This window comes from Syngnathoides biaculeatus, chromosome 23, assembly GCF_019802595.1.
Source record: "Syngnathoides biaculeatus isolate LvHL_M chromosome 23, ASM1980259v1, whole genome shotgun sequence".
Lineage (NCBI taxonomy): Eukaryota > Metazoa > Chordata > Actinopteri > Syngnathiformes > Syngnathidae > Syngnathoides > Syngnathoides biaculeatus.
Window position 1 is genome coordinate 1,364,972 of NC_084662.1, and position 17,281 is coordinate 1,382,252.

The 17,281-nt window shown below is 40.8% G+C and overlaps 1 protein-coding gene across 2 annotated transcripts; it reads right to left on the reverse strand.

The window, feature by feature from the left end:
* ndufaf4 (NADH:ubiquinone oxidoreductase complex assembly factor 4) lies at positions 1–11,833 on the reverse strand. Of its 2 annotated transcripts, none has more exons than XM_061812753.1 (3): positions 11,637–11,833; positions 11,440–11,543; positions 1–851 (listed from the first exon to the last, which is right to left on the reverse strand). In XM_061812753.1, exons 1-3 carry the CDS (start codon positions 11,773–11,775, stop codon positions 555–557), a joined length of 540 nt encoding a protein of 179 aa, XP_061668737.1. In that variant the 5' UTR covers positions 11,776–11,833; the 3' UTR covers positions 1–554. The 2 variants fall into 2 exon arrangements, with proteins under 2 accessions (XP_061668737.1, XP_061668736.1); XM_061812752.1 differs by having other exon boundaries at positions 11,425–11,543; positions 11,637–11,828.
* Positions 11,834–17,281: the final 5,448 nt, after the last annotated feature.

The following is a 17,281-nucleotide window of genomic DNA, read 5'->3' on the forward strand; positions in this document are numbered from 1 at the left end:
TGTATTTGAATTACTTTATTGTATCTAAAAACAGAAAATATATATATGCCATATCCCGATGTTTTAAATCTCGTAATGTTTTTTTAGTTCTTCCAATTCCAGTGAAACTTAAGTACATGAAAGCCGCTGTTCAGGAACAACAGTGGTGGCAATTTAGCATTTACAAATAAATGAACCAAATTTTTATTGGGGGAAAACTGTTTCAGTTTTTGAACATTCAAATTTCCAAAACAAATAAATGAAATAAGGCTGAAATGTATCTTAAGATACTACAGAAAAATAGTCCAGGTTTCTGATGATTAATTTCGCTCTTGAATGTCAATGCTGACAATATAAAAATAATTGTAATATTTTCTTCATTCAATTGTGTTTTCTTAAATTGATAAATTTGTATCTAAAAGCACCTAACTGTGTGGGCGTACCTGATGGATTGAAATAATTGAAATAATTTCATTCAAATTTCTATGTGCTGGGTAACAAAATTGTCCCAAATCAATGTCCAATAGTCTATACATCATGCACTTTGTCATTCACTATGTATTCCTATGAAGCTTTCAGTTTTTTTTAACATTTCCAATCTGGGGTGGGATAATCTGAATTTGAAAGGGGATGAAAAACGCAAGAAAAGAGTTTGTTTCTTTCAAATTCAGACAATATTCTTCTGAAATCCTCTGTGATGTCCATGTGTGAGGCTGACTGTGGTGGCTGCTGAGGGCCTTGAGAGCCTCTGTGATGGTCAGTTTGCCGTGAGGAATGCTTGTTAGAGTTGCAAGACCATGTGAGTCGCCTGGAAGAGTGAACTTCACCGGACGGGTCTTTGTGTCTTCGTCCACACATTCCTCTTTCAGTGACTGTGCAAACAAAGATAAAGTATGATGAGAAAACCAAAAATTGAATTCCGAAGTGGAGTAAACTCCCATGACCTAAAGCAGGGGTGTATACAGAAATATCTACGCATACAATTTCCATTGGGGACGCAGGTCATGACCTTGATATTTCTTCCTTGGTAAAAAAAGAAAGAAAAAAAAAAAGAATGGAGATGGGTTAGGCAAGTAGCTTCCGCACAATGTAAAGTTTTCATCGGTTACTGACTTCTGTCTGATCCTCATGGGTTACACAGTGAATTCTTGTCTCAAAGATACTATCTTTGGTCATTGCCAGTGATTGGCTGCTCCAGTGGCAAGTACATTACATACACTGCTGGGGAGAGTGTCAGATGAAATTTCCAGTTTACGGCCACTGTCTCTGCTCCAGCGAGATTGCTGCAGTCACATTACAGATCAGGTAAGAGATTACAAGAGAATATCGGTTATGCATTAATTACCACTCTTGACATTGACATTCGGGCCAAGCAAGATCAAAAGGTAATGTCAATGACAGGAAGCAACAATTATTACCAATGTCAATTACCAAGTGTGGCCCCCGCTATGAATTAATTCTTTTAGACATACCAAATTTTTTGGTGACCGGACTTGTCCACTAAATTACGATCTCAATATTTTTCTAAAATCCTGATTGCAGTCCTTTGTTGACATTCTTTGACCTTAATTTATTAAACAAGCTAAAACCAGTCCACAATAGAAACTATAATTATTTTGAATTACAGTGAAGAAAATAAATATTTGAACACCTTAATACATTGCAAGTTCTCCCACTAAGAAATCATGGAGGGGTCTGGAATTTTCATTGTACGTGCATGTCCACTGTGAGAGAGATAATCTAAACAGAAAAATCCAGAAATGTATGATTTTATAACGATTTATTTGTGTGATACAGCTGCAAATAAGTATTTGAACACCTGTCTATCATCCAGAATTCTGACCCTCAAATACCTGTTAGTTTGCCTTTAAAACTCTACCTCCACTCCATGTATTATCCTGAATCAGAGGCATCTGTGTGAGGTCGTTAGGTGCACAAAGACACCTGTCCACCCCATGCAATCAGTAAGACTCAAACTTGTAACATGGCCAAGACCAAAGAGCTGTCCAAAGACACCAGAGACAAAATTGCACTCCACACGGCTGGAAAGGGCTACGGAGAAATTGCCACGCAGATTGGTGAAAAAAAGGTCAATGTTGGAGCAATCATTTGAAAATGGAAGACGCTAAACATGACGGTCAATCTCAATCGGAGTGGAACCCCATGCAAGATATCACCTTGTGGGGTCTCAATGATCTGTACAAAGGTGAGGAATCAGCCCAGGACTACACGACAGGACTTGGTCAATGACTTGAAAAGAGCTGGGAGCACCGTTTCCAAGGTGACTTGGTAATACAGTAAAATGTCATGGTTTGAAATCATGCATGGCACAGAAGGTTCCCTGCTTAAAGCAGCACATGTCAAGGCCTGTCTTAAATTTGCCAGTGGCCATTTGGATGATACAGAGGAGTCATGGGAGAATGTTTTATGGTCACATGAGACCAAAATTGAACTTTTTGATCATAATTCCACTCACAGTGTGTGGAGGAAGACGAATGATGAGTTCCATCCCAAGACCACCATCCCTACTGTGAAGTATGGGGGTGGTAGCATCATGCTTTGAGGGTGTTTTTCTGCACATGGGACAAGGCGACTGCATAGTATTAAGGAGAGGATGACCACGGACATGTCATGTGAGATTTGGGGGAACAACCTCTTTCCCCTCAGTCTGAGCATTGAAAATGGGTCGTGGCTGGGTCTTTCAACATGACAATGAACCGAAGCACACAACCAAGAAAACCAAGGAGTGGCTCCGTAAGAAGCATATCAGGGTTCTGGGGTGGCCTAGCCATGTCTCCAGACCTAAACCCAATACAAAATCTTTGGACGGAGTTGAAACTTCGTGTTTCTCAGCGACAGGCCAGAAACCTGTCTGATCTAAAGAAGATCTGTGTGGAGGAATGGGCCTGCAGTGTGTGCAAACCTTGTGAACAACTAAAGGAAACGTTTGACCTTTGTAATTGCAAACAAAGGCTACTGTACCAAATATAAACTTTTTTTTCAGGTGTTCAAATACTTATTTGCAGCTGTATTACAAATTGTTGAAAAATCATGCATTGTGATTTCTGGATATTTCTTTTAAATTTCAGACTCCTCCATGATTTATAAGTGGGAGAACTTTCAATATAGCAGGGTGTTCAAATACTTAATTACTTCAATGTAAGTCTTGGATTGTTCAGGATTTTGGAGCTGCCTGAAAGTGGCATTTCGTACCAACCGAATCCCATGTCAAAGTTTCAAACCAAAAAAAAAGGAAACTGTAGTAAGATGGGATTCTTTCAAGCAGTTACTTAAATATCATTAATGTGTGAAATTGGATGATAGCATGGATCAAATACTTTGCTTCAGCACATTTTTGGTTCAATTAATTCCCTAATATTTTTACACCACATAAAAATGTCAGGGGCGTTGATCGCCACGCGGCTGCGAAAGCAGTTATCGGGGCTTTGTCAGCAGCCACAGCAGGGCCGTATGCGCGTTGCTGCACGAGGAAGCTCCATGATTAAATTGTGCATTTAAGCCTTGTTTTTAATGCCGCTTGTTGCCAGATCATTATGTATATGCCTGTTTTTTCATGAGCGTCAACTAGTGTAACTGCCTCGTCCCATGACATGTCATTATGTACGAGAGATCATGAATTAACAAGAACTGGTGTGGACGGTGTGATGGAGAAAAAATATTTTGTAAAAAAAAAAAAGAAAAAAAATTAAAGTACCGACTGACCCTCGGTCTGAAATGTAGGAAATATGATGGGCCATGTCAAATGTTATTTAAATGGACTGCGGAGCGTTAACGGCATTCAGGCCATACTTTGGACATTTCTGGCCTATTGCCACCGTTACTGTTATGTTAAAAATAAAAAAAATCCCAATTTTTTCATTTTCGTTTTATGTGTGTCCCGCGTTTGAGACATACATAAATTGGCAGGGACACAGGAAGCATTTTCATTCTGTGTCTGGAGACTCAAATGTATGACCTGCCCGATGTGTGTTTCTGCACGCAAGTTGGTAAAGCATGGCCGCACACAACAAATTCAAAGTAGAAAATGTGTTAGTGTTCAAACATCAGGAGCACAGTAGGCTATTTTTTTCTGAACTCAGTAAATTTTCATAATTAGATCCACCTGGAGAAATCTGCTGACAGAACAGTATTTTCTCCGTAGATGCACACAACTGAGACAAAGGGAAAGTTTACTGTTTCTTACATTCGCTATCTTATGAGCTAACTTTCACTCGACCCCAGATACATTGTTGAAACGTCAGTGCTCGGAGTTGTCGGAGTGCGTTGCCAACATAAAAACCACACCCAGGAACGTTAAATGTTTATAAATCATAAGTACAGCAGGACACAATAATAGTCAGCATTATCAGATCGACAAGTGAAGGTCTCACATCAAAGAACAGCAGCCCAAGGGCAGGCCATATTTTACAATGTATTCAACCCAGCAAAAGCTTAGGAAGAGATAAAATCTCTTTTTCAAGTGCCAAGAGACACCAGAATTTATGCAGGCCACAGAAATTATCCAGTACATAACCTTATAACATTCATACAATAAATAAAAAAAACTCGTGATATTAAAATGTGTGGTGTTATTTATAAACTGACAAAGGCTAAATGCTTTCAAGTAGCGATTCCTCGCTTCAACACAGTTGACTTTACGCGGCCTCGGTCTTACAGTACACTATTTTTGTTTGTGCAATTTTTTACGGTGTGTGAATGTGCATTGTGTTCTGTATCCTGATTTGCCAAGGGAAACCCCTAGTCCCGACTGACTGAGGGACTGTAGACCATTGTTAAACTCCCGTATTTGAAAAGCGTGCACACTCATGCGCACAAGATTTCATGTTACAGAATTTGTTTTTCCCCGAATGAATGAGCTCCTGCACACACCCTCTTTTTTTTCCATGTAATAGCAAGGTCTTGTAAAGTAAGCCTTGTTGTAACGAGGAAACACTACACAGGTTTCACTTAATGCAGGTACAGTTACAGTACTGTACAGTTTTTTTAATTCATTCAAATTTGGCAGGCTTCATTTTTTGGGTCTCTTTAGTGCAGTAGTCACATTTGAAAAATGTACGGGTGTGGCCAATCATGCTCGCAGATATAGTTACGGGTGTGCTCCACCAGTCATGCCCCCAGATAAAGTTGCGGGTGTGATTAGGGATGGAATCTCAAGACCTTAAAATAAGTTAGTGGATTAATATAACATAAATGTAAATTAAAAATAAAATAAACAAATACATAACTAAAATAGAAAACAAAAATTTCAAACTCAGAATGTTAATTTCCAATTCCAACTGATATTAGTAGAACATGATATAAAACGGTATTGGCCTGTCAAGGAATAAACACAAACGGTCTTGGAACGGTTTTGAAATTGCTGAAAGTTTAGTTCAACATGTTCGGTGTTAGTGGCAACAAGCTACATTGTAACACACATTCCTGTCGGCAATCGTGTTGTATTGTTATAAACTATCGTAATTTACGGCAGTATCTATTGTCAATACATTGATGAAAGGTAGCAGTAGATGATCTACATCTTTCTAAAGCATGTAGAGGGGAAATGTTTTCTACTTCAAGATAACGCATACCGCGGGGAAAATTACTGTTAGAACTGAGATAAAGTAAATCACAATCTCATACATATAGTTAGCGGGGGGTGCACGAGTGCTCCGCCGTGACTGCCAAAAATAGGAGGCCAGCTTGCTAGAACGCCCCTTTATGTGCGTGCGTTCGACGTATTGGCCACACCTGAATCAAGCGACAAGGTGGATGACAGTCAAATGTCTTTTTTGGGGGGGGGGCACGCCATCACACAATCAACCAAAACTGCCTTGTGATGGACGCATTGAGCACTCCTGGTGAAACTGAATTTTCTTTGACATAGCTCATTATGTTGATGACTTTCAACGTAAATGTGCTCGCAGTACGCGAAGCAGCTCGGAACATGCGCTTTTGGCATCACTTCCGTACATGCTCAGTATGGTTACCTTGCATTGCCTGTTTCCGGGTAAAGACTGATTGTTTAGGAGCAGGCTTGTTAAGTTCAAATTTATGAAGTTTGGTGAAAAGGTTTATGAAATAAACACGTAAATTAATGTCAAGACTACACAAAATAAGCAACGCCTTTATCTATTTTTTCAACTCATAAATTTTACACGCGTGATTTTTCGCGCTCAACTGTGTAGATTTAAGAGCGCGACGGCGTGAGAGCGCGATCGCACTCGTCAAATGTGAGTGACTGGTGCAGGGCTTCTGAAATAGCCCCTGGGGGCACGTGTGACCTTGGGGAACATGTTTTTGTAGTCGTACTTTGTCTGGTCCCTCACCACCTAGGAGCTTTTTGTTATGGGTGACCCTACCAGGGGCATGAAGCCCCAGACAACTTAGCTCCTAGGATCATCGGGTCACACAAACCCCTCCACCATGATAAGGTGACTGCCCGAGGAGGGGAGTGGGAGACAGGAAAAAAAAAATGTTGCCAGCAGACACCATGAAGCCAGATAAATTCATGTGCCACTTAAAAGACATTACACCCCAGTCACGCAGATAAGACAATGGATTTTTTTTCAGTGAAAACCTGACAAGTATTGCCAACAATCATCCTGCTGTGAGAAAGCTACTTCAGTAAACCAGCGAGCACTGTTAGCATCATATAAGTTACCGTACCAAATTGCTCAGTGCAAAAAAAAAAAAAAAAAAAAAACACACCATAGCACGTTTATTCATTTTTGTTCAAGGGTTTTATAAATTGTGCTCGTGAATTAATGTTGCTGAATTGAATTTAAAGTAATTTGTTAATTGATTTTATTTAATTTTATATTTCACTATCAAATGGTGCAATAAGTCAGTCAATAATGTTTACAGTTCAAACAAGCATGAATTTTAATTTCAGCCAAATTGATGTGCTTAAAATCTTTTTTCAAACGTGAGTAACTACATAACTTGTGCAACTTATAAAACTTGTACAACGACGACCGTGAGGACTCATAGGAAACTGCACAAGTAGACTCAACCCTCAACTACTGGAGTGGGAGCCATTGTGGTTTGAATGTCTCCATATTCTTTATATCTCCATATCCTTTATATTTTCATACTCGAACCTTACTTACCCACATACCCGTTTAACTTTAACATAGCCTTGGTAGTATATCAATTGTCTTCATGAAAGTGCCAATGTTCAATGTTTTTTTTTTTTTTTACTGGAAGTTAATTTTCTTAAAAATGATATAATTGATGTTCTGTATTATAACTATATCAGTACTATTAAAAAAAGAATGCTACTATCATTTATTGGGATGGTTTTGGGTAAAATATGTTATTTTTAAATTTCCATTTGTGGTAGGCTGAAAAATATACCGAGAGGGAATAAGAGCAATAGATGATGACAAATATTTTGCAAAGGTCCAAATGAAATCTGCAATATTTGTAGAGGAACCAGAAAACAACAACCTTCATATCGTGGAGGATAACTACCTTTTATGATGATATATTGCAGAACTCATTGTAGTGTAGTGTATATGAATATTTAATATATATTTTAATAACAGCAAAATGAAAGTGATATAACTAAAGTAAAACTGAAGTGTGAAATGTCAACAAAAAATATCAGCCATCCATCCATTTTATGAGCCGCTTATCCTCCCTCACAAGGGTCATGTGTGTGCTGCAGCCTATTCCAGCTAATCTGATGGAAAAGTAATCTCAGTCCATTAATATGTGGTAACCAGGTGTTGTGTCACTTCAGGTTACCAAATGCCTCCTTGGAAAAATATAGTCTCTAGTTATGAAGGGAAATTCTGGATATGAAAGGCAAAAATAGACGCAGCTATTCGCAGCCCCAAAATTCCACCAGACCTAAGCATCCTATATCTTAGTTTGAAAATGGCTCGACAGAGCTCCTCTCCCATTGGCTTTCACCCCGCATCTTCCTAGCATCCCATTGGCTAGGAGGGACCTCAATCTATGATGCCCTTTTCCCTGTGACTCTCGAGGATCACGAATAACAAGCAAGCACTTTAACACTAGCGCAAAATGATCAAGTACAACTTTTTCATGAGTGTTTAGTTTGTCTATTGCAAGTTTATTCATCTCTCTTTACTATGGGCTCCAATAAACTTGGGAGCAATTAAAGCCCAAGTGATTTGCCAATAGCTCGTGCACGTGACATAACCATTTTCATGGCGCCATATTGCTGGTCAAACATAGCTGCTCGACATTGTGGAAGACAATGAACCGGAGGAGAATATTTACAATACCCAAGACCTGTTATGCTGTTGGTTGTCACAACAGACGAGACAGATATGCAAAGAGATCATTCTATAGCATACCAGCTCAAAAGACCGGAAGATCAATGGATTTCGGCTATTAAACGTGATGGCTTTGTTCCCAACCAAATACGCACGGGTCATTTATTTAAATATTGGTATTTGCATTGAATACTAGCTGAAAAGATCGATAGATTCCAGCAAAGGTTAACTTGTGGCCGAATACGCGTTCACGAGCTGTCAACCCGTCTTTTTTTCCATTCATAGTTATGAATGAATATGAATTGAATGCGACTTTCTGTAAACCCAGGGGTCATTTTAATATTTATTTTTTTAGCAAAAATCCGAGAGGGTCCATCACTTTGTGGGATTTACTCTTGATTGAGAACAGATCCAGCAACAAAGTATTTGTATGTGTCCAGACTTTTATATGCTTTCAAACTTTGTAAATCTCGACGACTTACTCACCAGATACTTGTGTCTATCCAGTTGTCCAAGACAAGGGGAATCAAATTAACATTCAAATTTCTTATTGTCGAAAACATTGACTTCGGCATTAAATATGCCTGTGTCTCTAATTTTTCCCCGTATCTTTGTTTGTTATCAACTTTGAAATGTTTAACGGTATCAGACAAAACTCTGGGCGTCTTGTTAAAAAGACATTTCAAAAGACTTTGCATTGAAGAATGCTTTGTTTGACCAGCAATATGGCCAGTCACATGATTTTGGTGACGTAGGTGCACGAGCTCTATGAACATTCTAAAATAGATATTATAATGAAAAATACATAACATTATTCACTTCAATGTCTGTACGAAAAAATAAATATGAGCTGAGAGCGCGTCATCCATGCGCAAAGTTGCGAAAGTTTCACTCGACATCAAAGTGGTAGCCATATGGCCTGCAATGTCATCAGCAGATGTCACACTGGTACATTCACCATTGAAAACATGTAGTGGCACCTGCTATGGGAGAGGAACAACAGAGATTTTCGGATTTTTCCGACGCTCCGTCTGACGCAGAAGCTCTTTTCTATTGTTTCGAGCCATATTTAGATGATAAGTGGATCACTTTGAACTAATAGACAACCCGACAGTATGTAGCATACTCAGCCGCGAGTGATGACAACGTCGCGGCCCGAGTGCAACGAGCTACCGCGGCCCGGCCACGACGGGCCGATCATAGCTTCAGCCGGGGTGGCTCATCGTGGCGCAGAACCGGGCCATTTTACGGCGTTGTCGTCACTCGCGGCTGAGTACGCCATCGTCGGCGGCGCTGTTCATTGCAGACAGTGACGGATGAACAACGCTGCCGACGCAGTTGGCGATGAACAACGCTGTGGATGGCGGCGCACAACAACGTCGTAAAGTGGCCTGGCTCGGTGCCGCGATGAGCCATTCCGACGTGCACAGACACATTTCGCACCCTTGGCTTATGTACATGGATCTTCTATTACGTTCTGAAAGGATTACACCCCCCCCCCCAACTTTTATATTTTTTAGTAGGTCTACACACACCTACCATTTGGAACCCACAAAGCTCTCGTCCTTTGCACCTGTGCAATCCATTTTTCACAACAAATCGAGTCATTTGGAAACATATGAAGAGTAAATCCATCTTCCTGTGTGTTCGAACAATATCCAGCAATACAACGAGCCAGAATTTTGGGTTAGGGTTAGGGTGAAGGAACAAAGATCTACAGTCACTCACGTTTGACGAGCGTGAACGCGCTCGCGCGCCTCCGTGCTCGGAAATCTGCACAATCAAACTCAAAATTTGTTAAGAGTAGAAAAAAATTTATATTACAAGACCGCTTATTTTGTGTAGTCTTGACATTAATTTACGTGTTTATTTCATAATTTACATAGCACATTTACATTTAAATCATCAACATAACGAGCCATGTCAAAGGAAATTCAGTTACACCAGGGGTGCTCATTGCGTCGATCGCAAGGCAGTGCGACAAAAAAAAACACGATCGACTATCATCCACCTCGTCGCTTGATTCAGGTGTGGCCACGCACATAAAGGCACTTTCTAGCAAGCAGGATTTTTGGCAGTCCCACGATGCATGCCCCCCCTCACAACGTCACGATTGCCGACACCAATGTTTTTTCCAATGTATCGTTAGATTGTTGCCATTAACACAATTATGTTAAACTAAACTTTCAGCATCTTCATTAACTGCGGGTATAGACCGTTCTTGTTTATTCCTTGAGGCTAGTGCATTTAACTTTTCTTCAGATAGTTTGTCAGATCAAAAATTTTTATTGATGAAAAATTTTAAATACCATTTTATATCAGTTGAAATTGGAAATGATCATTTCTGAGTTTGAAGTTTAAGTTATGTATTTGTTTATTTTATTTTTAGTGTTATATCAATCCAGTAACTTATTTCAAGGTCTTGAGATTCCATCCCTAATCACACCTACAACTTCATCTGCAAGCGGGACCAAACACACCCATACATTTTTTCAAATGTGAGTGACTGGAGCTACCTTCCCGCAGGTAAAACTGGTATAAACACACGAGGCTGCCTGAGTGGACATCTGCTAATGTCGTGGAACAGATTAAGCTACTTACATCTAAAAAGTGCTTCTACTTACAAATAATTCACATTAGAAAATGACTTTCGGAACGAATGAATTTTATAAGTAGAGGTTCCACTGTATGTTGTTGCTGTACTTTGAGTTGAAAATGATGACTATGGTGTGCTGTCCGCCATGTTCAGTGATTCAACTCGGCTTTAAGTTTAAACATGTTTTCCAGTGACCCAGAAATACAAAGATTATTCCTTGTTATTTATTTTCATAAACTCAATTCAGCTTTCCTGTATCTGCACCACACAGTGACAAAACGCTTTCTATATAATTCTATTCATATTAAATTTTACATTTTAACTGCAAACCTCAGAAGGAATTATGAACTGGAATTCCATTTTTCTAGTCTCTAAGGCCCGTTAACTTCTTAGACACTAAGGGGTGCCCAAGACCCGAATTGGCCCTTGCATTATGCAAAAGTGAGGAAAAACGAAACCGTTCCTGCTCAAATGAAATGCCATGAAGAATGGTGGCAAAGTATTGATCGTGAACATGGCAAAACGCCACCCGTGTACAAAAAAGTGACGAAGTAAATCAACTTTTACTGACAAGTTTAGTAACCTTCTAGTAACATTGACCTTAACGCTTCCTACTGCTTTGTCTTTCGACTCCACAAAGACTGACTTCAAATTGCACAGTAGAGGGTCGTTCTTCTGGTGGACAGCGCCCGTTACACTTTCTGCCGAAAACGAAATTGCTGTGAAAAAAGGAAGACATTTGCAATTTAGCATTTATGAAAGGGGTCAGTCCCGTTTTCTTCTCAGACTGCCAACCGCGATGGACTCCTTACCTTCATTCTGAGCAGTGCTCGTCGGCTGAGTCAACTTGTGCCTGGGCGCAGACCGAGGTTTGTCTTTCGAGATTTCTCGCTGAATCCTGTTCTCAAGGTTAACATTTCTCACCAAGCGTACTAACCGTGCACCCATCATCTACGCAACACACTGTTCTGGATCTTCCTCCGACTTGATGAGTGGACCACAAACAATACTGTTCTGTGTATTAGCGCCGTCTAGTGTATTGGAGTTGTAATATGACTCAAAGCGTCGACTATCTAATACAGCTATAACTTCGCTTATAAATATGTATTTTGAAACATTGGGATTATGAGTTATTAAAATGACAATGAAAATGTAATTTATTTGAATTAAATGTTTAATGACAGTTTTTGTACTGTGTGGTGGTGCAGGACCCATATCGCATAACACATTTTATATCCGGGACTTTAGTTTACACACGCACAGCGAACGACTCTTCCCACAAAAATGCTTACACGAGTGCATGAAAGTGTGGCAGATAAAGGCTAGGAAACGTGTGTTAGATTCCAACAGGATAACTTCAAAGGGAAGACTGGAGTGAGTATTTTGCAATTATTATTGTATTTTTGTGACAGAAGTCCTGGAACCTTTTTGACACATCTGGTACATTTATGGATCTTTTGTAAAAAAAATGATCAATAATTTAGGACACTTATATATATATTTTTTTTTCCTTAGCCGCTTATCCTCACAAGGGTCGCGGGAGTGCTGAAGCCAATCCCAGCTGTCATCGTGCAGGAGGCAGGGTATACTCTGAACTGATTGCCAGCCAATCGCAGGGCACATAGAGACAGACAACAGTCGTACTCACAATCACACCTTATAGGAATTTTGTGTCTCCACTAAATACATGTTTTTTTGGGGATGTGGGAGGAAACCGGAGTGCCTAGAGAAAACCCACGCAGGCATGAGAAGATGCAAACTCCACACAGACGGGGCCGGGATTTGAATCCTAGTCTCAGGACTATGAGGCAAATGCTCTACACCTGCCTCACCGTTCCGCACATTTATATTAAACATGTACAATATATTTACTGTATATTTATAAAGCTATTTTTCATGCAACCTTGGTAAATGTCTCCAATGCAGAAAATCAATTCAAATTTCACATTTTCACAAAGTTATTGATTTAAAATTTTAGATCTAATAGCCAATCATTGACGGAGCAAATGGCCCAATGAAATACACTTTTTGCACAACAGTAAAAACATACTGTAAACAGCTACATACAAAATTATGTGTTGCACAATTTACATGTGTCACTCTTCAAATCCTGCAGATACAAGTGCATAAATGATCAAAACTGCTATTACAGTACAGTGCTACTATTTTTTTTCTAACCTGAAATACTCAATGTTGTGAAATAATTCAGTCATTGATGACATGGCTGTGAATGGAAACAAACGGGGTTGCAAAATCATGGGGAAAATTAATAATAATCAACAGATTTTTCTTTTTCATATATTATTGTCAGTAAGATTTTTTTGATATTGTTGTATTGAGCAGAAAAATGCTTCCCACATTGGAGGTTGTCGTGCAAGTAACTTAACTTCACACACTGTAATTGCCACATATTTTTCTTTACACTGCAAAGCTTCAATTTTCCGATAGCCTACTTCTTCATCAATAAATTCATCCATCAGTTTTCTTAGCCGCTTATCCTTACGAGGGTGCAGGAGCCTATCCCTGCTGTCAACGGGCAGGAGGCAGGGTACAACCTGAACTGGTTGCCAGGCAATCGCAGGGCACATCGAGACAAATAGCAATCAAACACACACAAACACAATCACACCGAGGAGAGATTTAGAGTGTCCACTTAAAGGATGCTTTTGGGATGTGAGAGGAAACCAGTGTACCTGGAGAAAAGCCACGCAGGCACGGGGAGAACATGCAAATACCATACATTCGGGTCCGGCATTGAAGCCGGGACATCAAAACTGTGAGGCCAACGCTTCCAGCTGAGACACCATGCTGCCTCATTGATAAATTGATTAATCAATTATTATGCCCATCCCTTGCCATCAATGCCAACAAGAGGCTTCAGCAGATGGTGTCCGCTGCATCATATGGGTCATTCTAATATAATCAGTAACAGTAAAAAAAACAAACTGTTATGCTACCTTGGTTTATCAGGGTATATGTTTTCTGTGCTGAAAACCCCAAGAATAATGTGCTATTTTCAAAAAAGTTTTGATAGTTAAAATTTTGGGCATTTAAGGATTCAAGGTTTTTAAGTGTCATACATTTATACACAATATGGCAAAGATCAAAAACTTCATCAACATTACTATGGACCCTCACCAATAGGCCTACATGAGGAACCGCTCCATTGATGATGCTTTCTCATTGGTGATCCACCCAGCCTTCACATACCTGGACAGCGAGAACACCTACATCCGCAGGTTCTTCCTGGATTTCACCTCCGCCTTCAACAGCATCATCCCACTGACATTGGTATAGAAGCATGATAATCATCATCGACACCCACTGGTCTCCTGATTTAGAAACCCTGAACCATGTTTACTCCAACATTATCCCTAGAGAACCCATGGGGTCACAATTTTAATGTCTTGGGTTCTCTAGGGTTAAATATGCATACAGGGTTTCTCCCCTCCCCCATCGTGCTGGATCCGATCATGTCTGCATCACTCTTACTCCCACATACATCCCCCTACCAAAACAAACAAGGCCTCACACAAAGACCATTACAACATAGCCTAAGAATGCACTGTCTCAGCAGCAGGACTGTTTTTCATGCACAGTTTGGAAATCATTTGAACGCCAGAACCTCCAGGAACACACAAATACTGTTCTGTCTTACAACAAAAACTGCATAGACACTGCGAATAGTGTCCTTAGACCGATCCGCGCTTTGCCCAACCAAAAACCCCTGATGACCCGAGAGACTAAGGCACTCCTGAGGCGCCGCAACACCGTCTTCAGGTCAGGGAACAAGCCACAGTACAGGGCTGCCAGAGCCGAGAAATAGCAAGATATGTGCTGGAAACAATGGATGCTACACTGGCAGAGGAATTTAAACCGTTTCTTTGCCCGTTTTGAGATGAACAGATCAAATCCAGGCTCATCAAAACCACCTCCCATCAGCAGCACACTCATGCTTCAAGAACATGAAGTGAGAGATTTGCTCAGGACTGTAAACACAAGGAAAGCTGCTGGCCCAGACCAGACGGAGTGCCGAAGAAGGTACTGAAAGCCTGTGCTGATCAGCTGACCAGTGTTTTCACAAAAATCTTCAACAGCTCCCAACAACAATCGGCCCCATCCCAAAATAAAAAAAAACAGCCATTGACAGTCTAAATGATTACAGGCTTGTTGCACTCACACCTGTGATCATGAAGTGCTTTGAGAGTCTGGTTGCACGCCACATAAGGGGCTCGCTCCCTCTCACTCGACCCCTACCAGTTTGCCTAGAGGATACTGGTCCACCAAGGATGCTTTCGCAATAGCTCTCCACACTGCACTGAGTCACCTGGAACGCCAAGGGAACTACGTCAGGATGGTTTTCATAGACTTCAGCTCAGCCTTCAATACAATCGTCCCAGGCATTTTGGTTGACAAACTCTCCTATCTGCTATCTTCTTCCATCAGCTGTTGGATTAAAGACTTTCTTCCAAACTGACCACAGTCTCTCAGACTTGGCCCACACCGCTCTTCCTCAATCACCCTCAGCACTGAGTCCCCCCAACATTGTGTTTGTACAAAAACTGTATGACTGCGTACCAGCCCATCCCAGCAACTCCATTATGAAATTTGCTGTTGATACCACGGTGATTGGGCTCATCTCAGAAGGAGATGAGTCTGCCTACAGAAACAAGATTGGAAAATTGTCAAAATAGTGTCCTGCAAACAATCTCACACAGAACACCACAAAGATGAATGAAATCATCCTGGACTTCCAGAAGTGTGGCATAGACCCAGTTCCACTGGTCATCAATGGAGAGTGTATGGAGAAGGTCCACTCCTTCAGATTTCTGGGAGTCTACACCACAGACAAACTCACCTGGACTGTAAATACCAAAGCGGTGGTGAAAGAGCCCCTGAAGCGACTCTATTTTCTGAGAGTCATCAGGAAGAACAACTTGGAAGCTAACCTACTGCTAGCTTTATACAGAAGCACCATGGAGAGCATCCTCACATACTGTATCACAGTGTGGTATGCTGGATCCACAGCAGCGGACAGGAAAACTCCGCAGAGTGATCAAGTGACCAGATCACTAGCTGCTCTCTGCCCTCCCCAGAAGACATTGCCAACTCCCGCTATCACGGCAGAGCCACTTACATTGTAAAGACTCTTCACATCATGGTCACCACCTGTTTAAACTGCTGCTCTCTGGCAGGCGGTACAGATCCAACAAAACATGGACAACCAGATTCAAAGACAGCTTTTTCTCCAGAGTCATCAACTCCTCGAACTCAAAACCACTCAATTTAACAGTACTGTAATGTAATATTATGCAACTGCACTTTTGTTTGCTTTTCTTTGTTTTAATAATTTTACCAAAGCCTGGACAGGGAGTACAAAACTAATAAATAAAAATACACTATGCATTTAATTATTTATTTTAGCAATAACCGTGTCTTGATGTACGTATTCTGTTATTTTTTACCCAAGATGTTCGTCTATTTTTATTTTATTTTAACCACACACGCACCTTGTGGAGAAGTACTCGTCAATTCACTGTATCCACAGTTACATAATGACATTAAAGGCTTTTTATTGATTGATTGAAGTCAGACTTTCTAGGGAGGGGTTAAATCATTGGGGAACTGGGTCCGACATTTGGGTGGTTGATCTGACCAACAGACTACAGACGGATCCACACCATCTCTTCCTCCATCATCCTTAGCACCGGGTCCCCCCCCCCAGAGCTATCTGTTGACACTACTGACCTATGACTGCTCTACAAAATTAGCTGTCATACAGTGACATGCATGGACAACATAGCAGTGGTGAGACACATACTCAACAACAATTAGTCCGAGTACAGAGAGGGGTTGAACATCTGGTGGACTGGTGCAAAGATAATCATTTTGCATAGATGTGAAGATGACCACATAGGTTGTGGTGGACTTCACCAGGAACATATGCCCCATCTTTCTCCTGCAGATTGGAACAATAGTGGAAGTGGTCTCTAGCTACAATTACCTTGGTCCATTTTTCCAAAGATCTCAACTGTTACCAAAACATTTCCCGTCTGTTTATGAACGTCTTCATTTTCCCTAGAAGTTGCGAGCTACTGAACCGTGGGGCTGTGACGACTTGAGGAGCCTCAACAGATGTGTAGTGAACATCCTGTGCACCAATCTCACTGAATAGTACAGCAGCTGCTCAGTTGCCAAGAGTAAGGCACTACAGAGATTGTGGAGGACAGCCTTCCCTCCTCCGCAGACATCTTTACCAGCAGTTCCAGAAAGAGTGCTCTTTGCATCATCACAGACTCAACCCCCCCCCTGCACACCCTCTTGCATTCTCTCCACTTAACCCCAAGTGGCTATGGAGCATCAAGTGGAGGACGACAAGGCTAAGGCACAGCTTTTTTTTGGAAATTGTAAGACTTAACTTGCAAAGTACTCTTTAGCTTGACTTCAGTCACTCCCC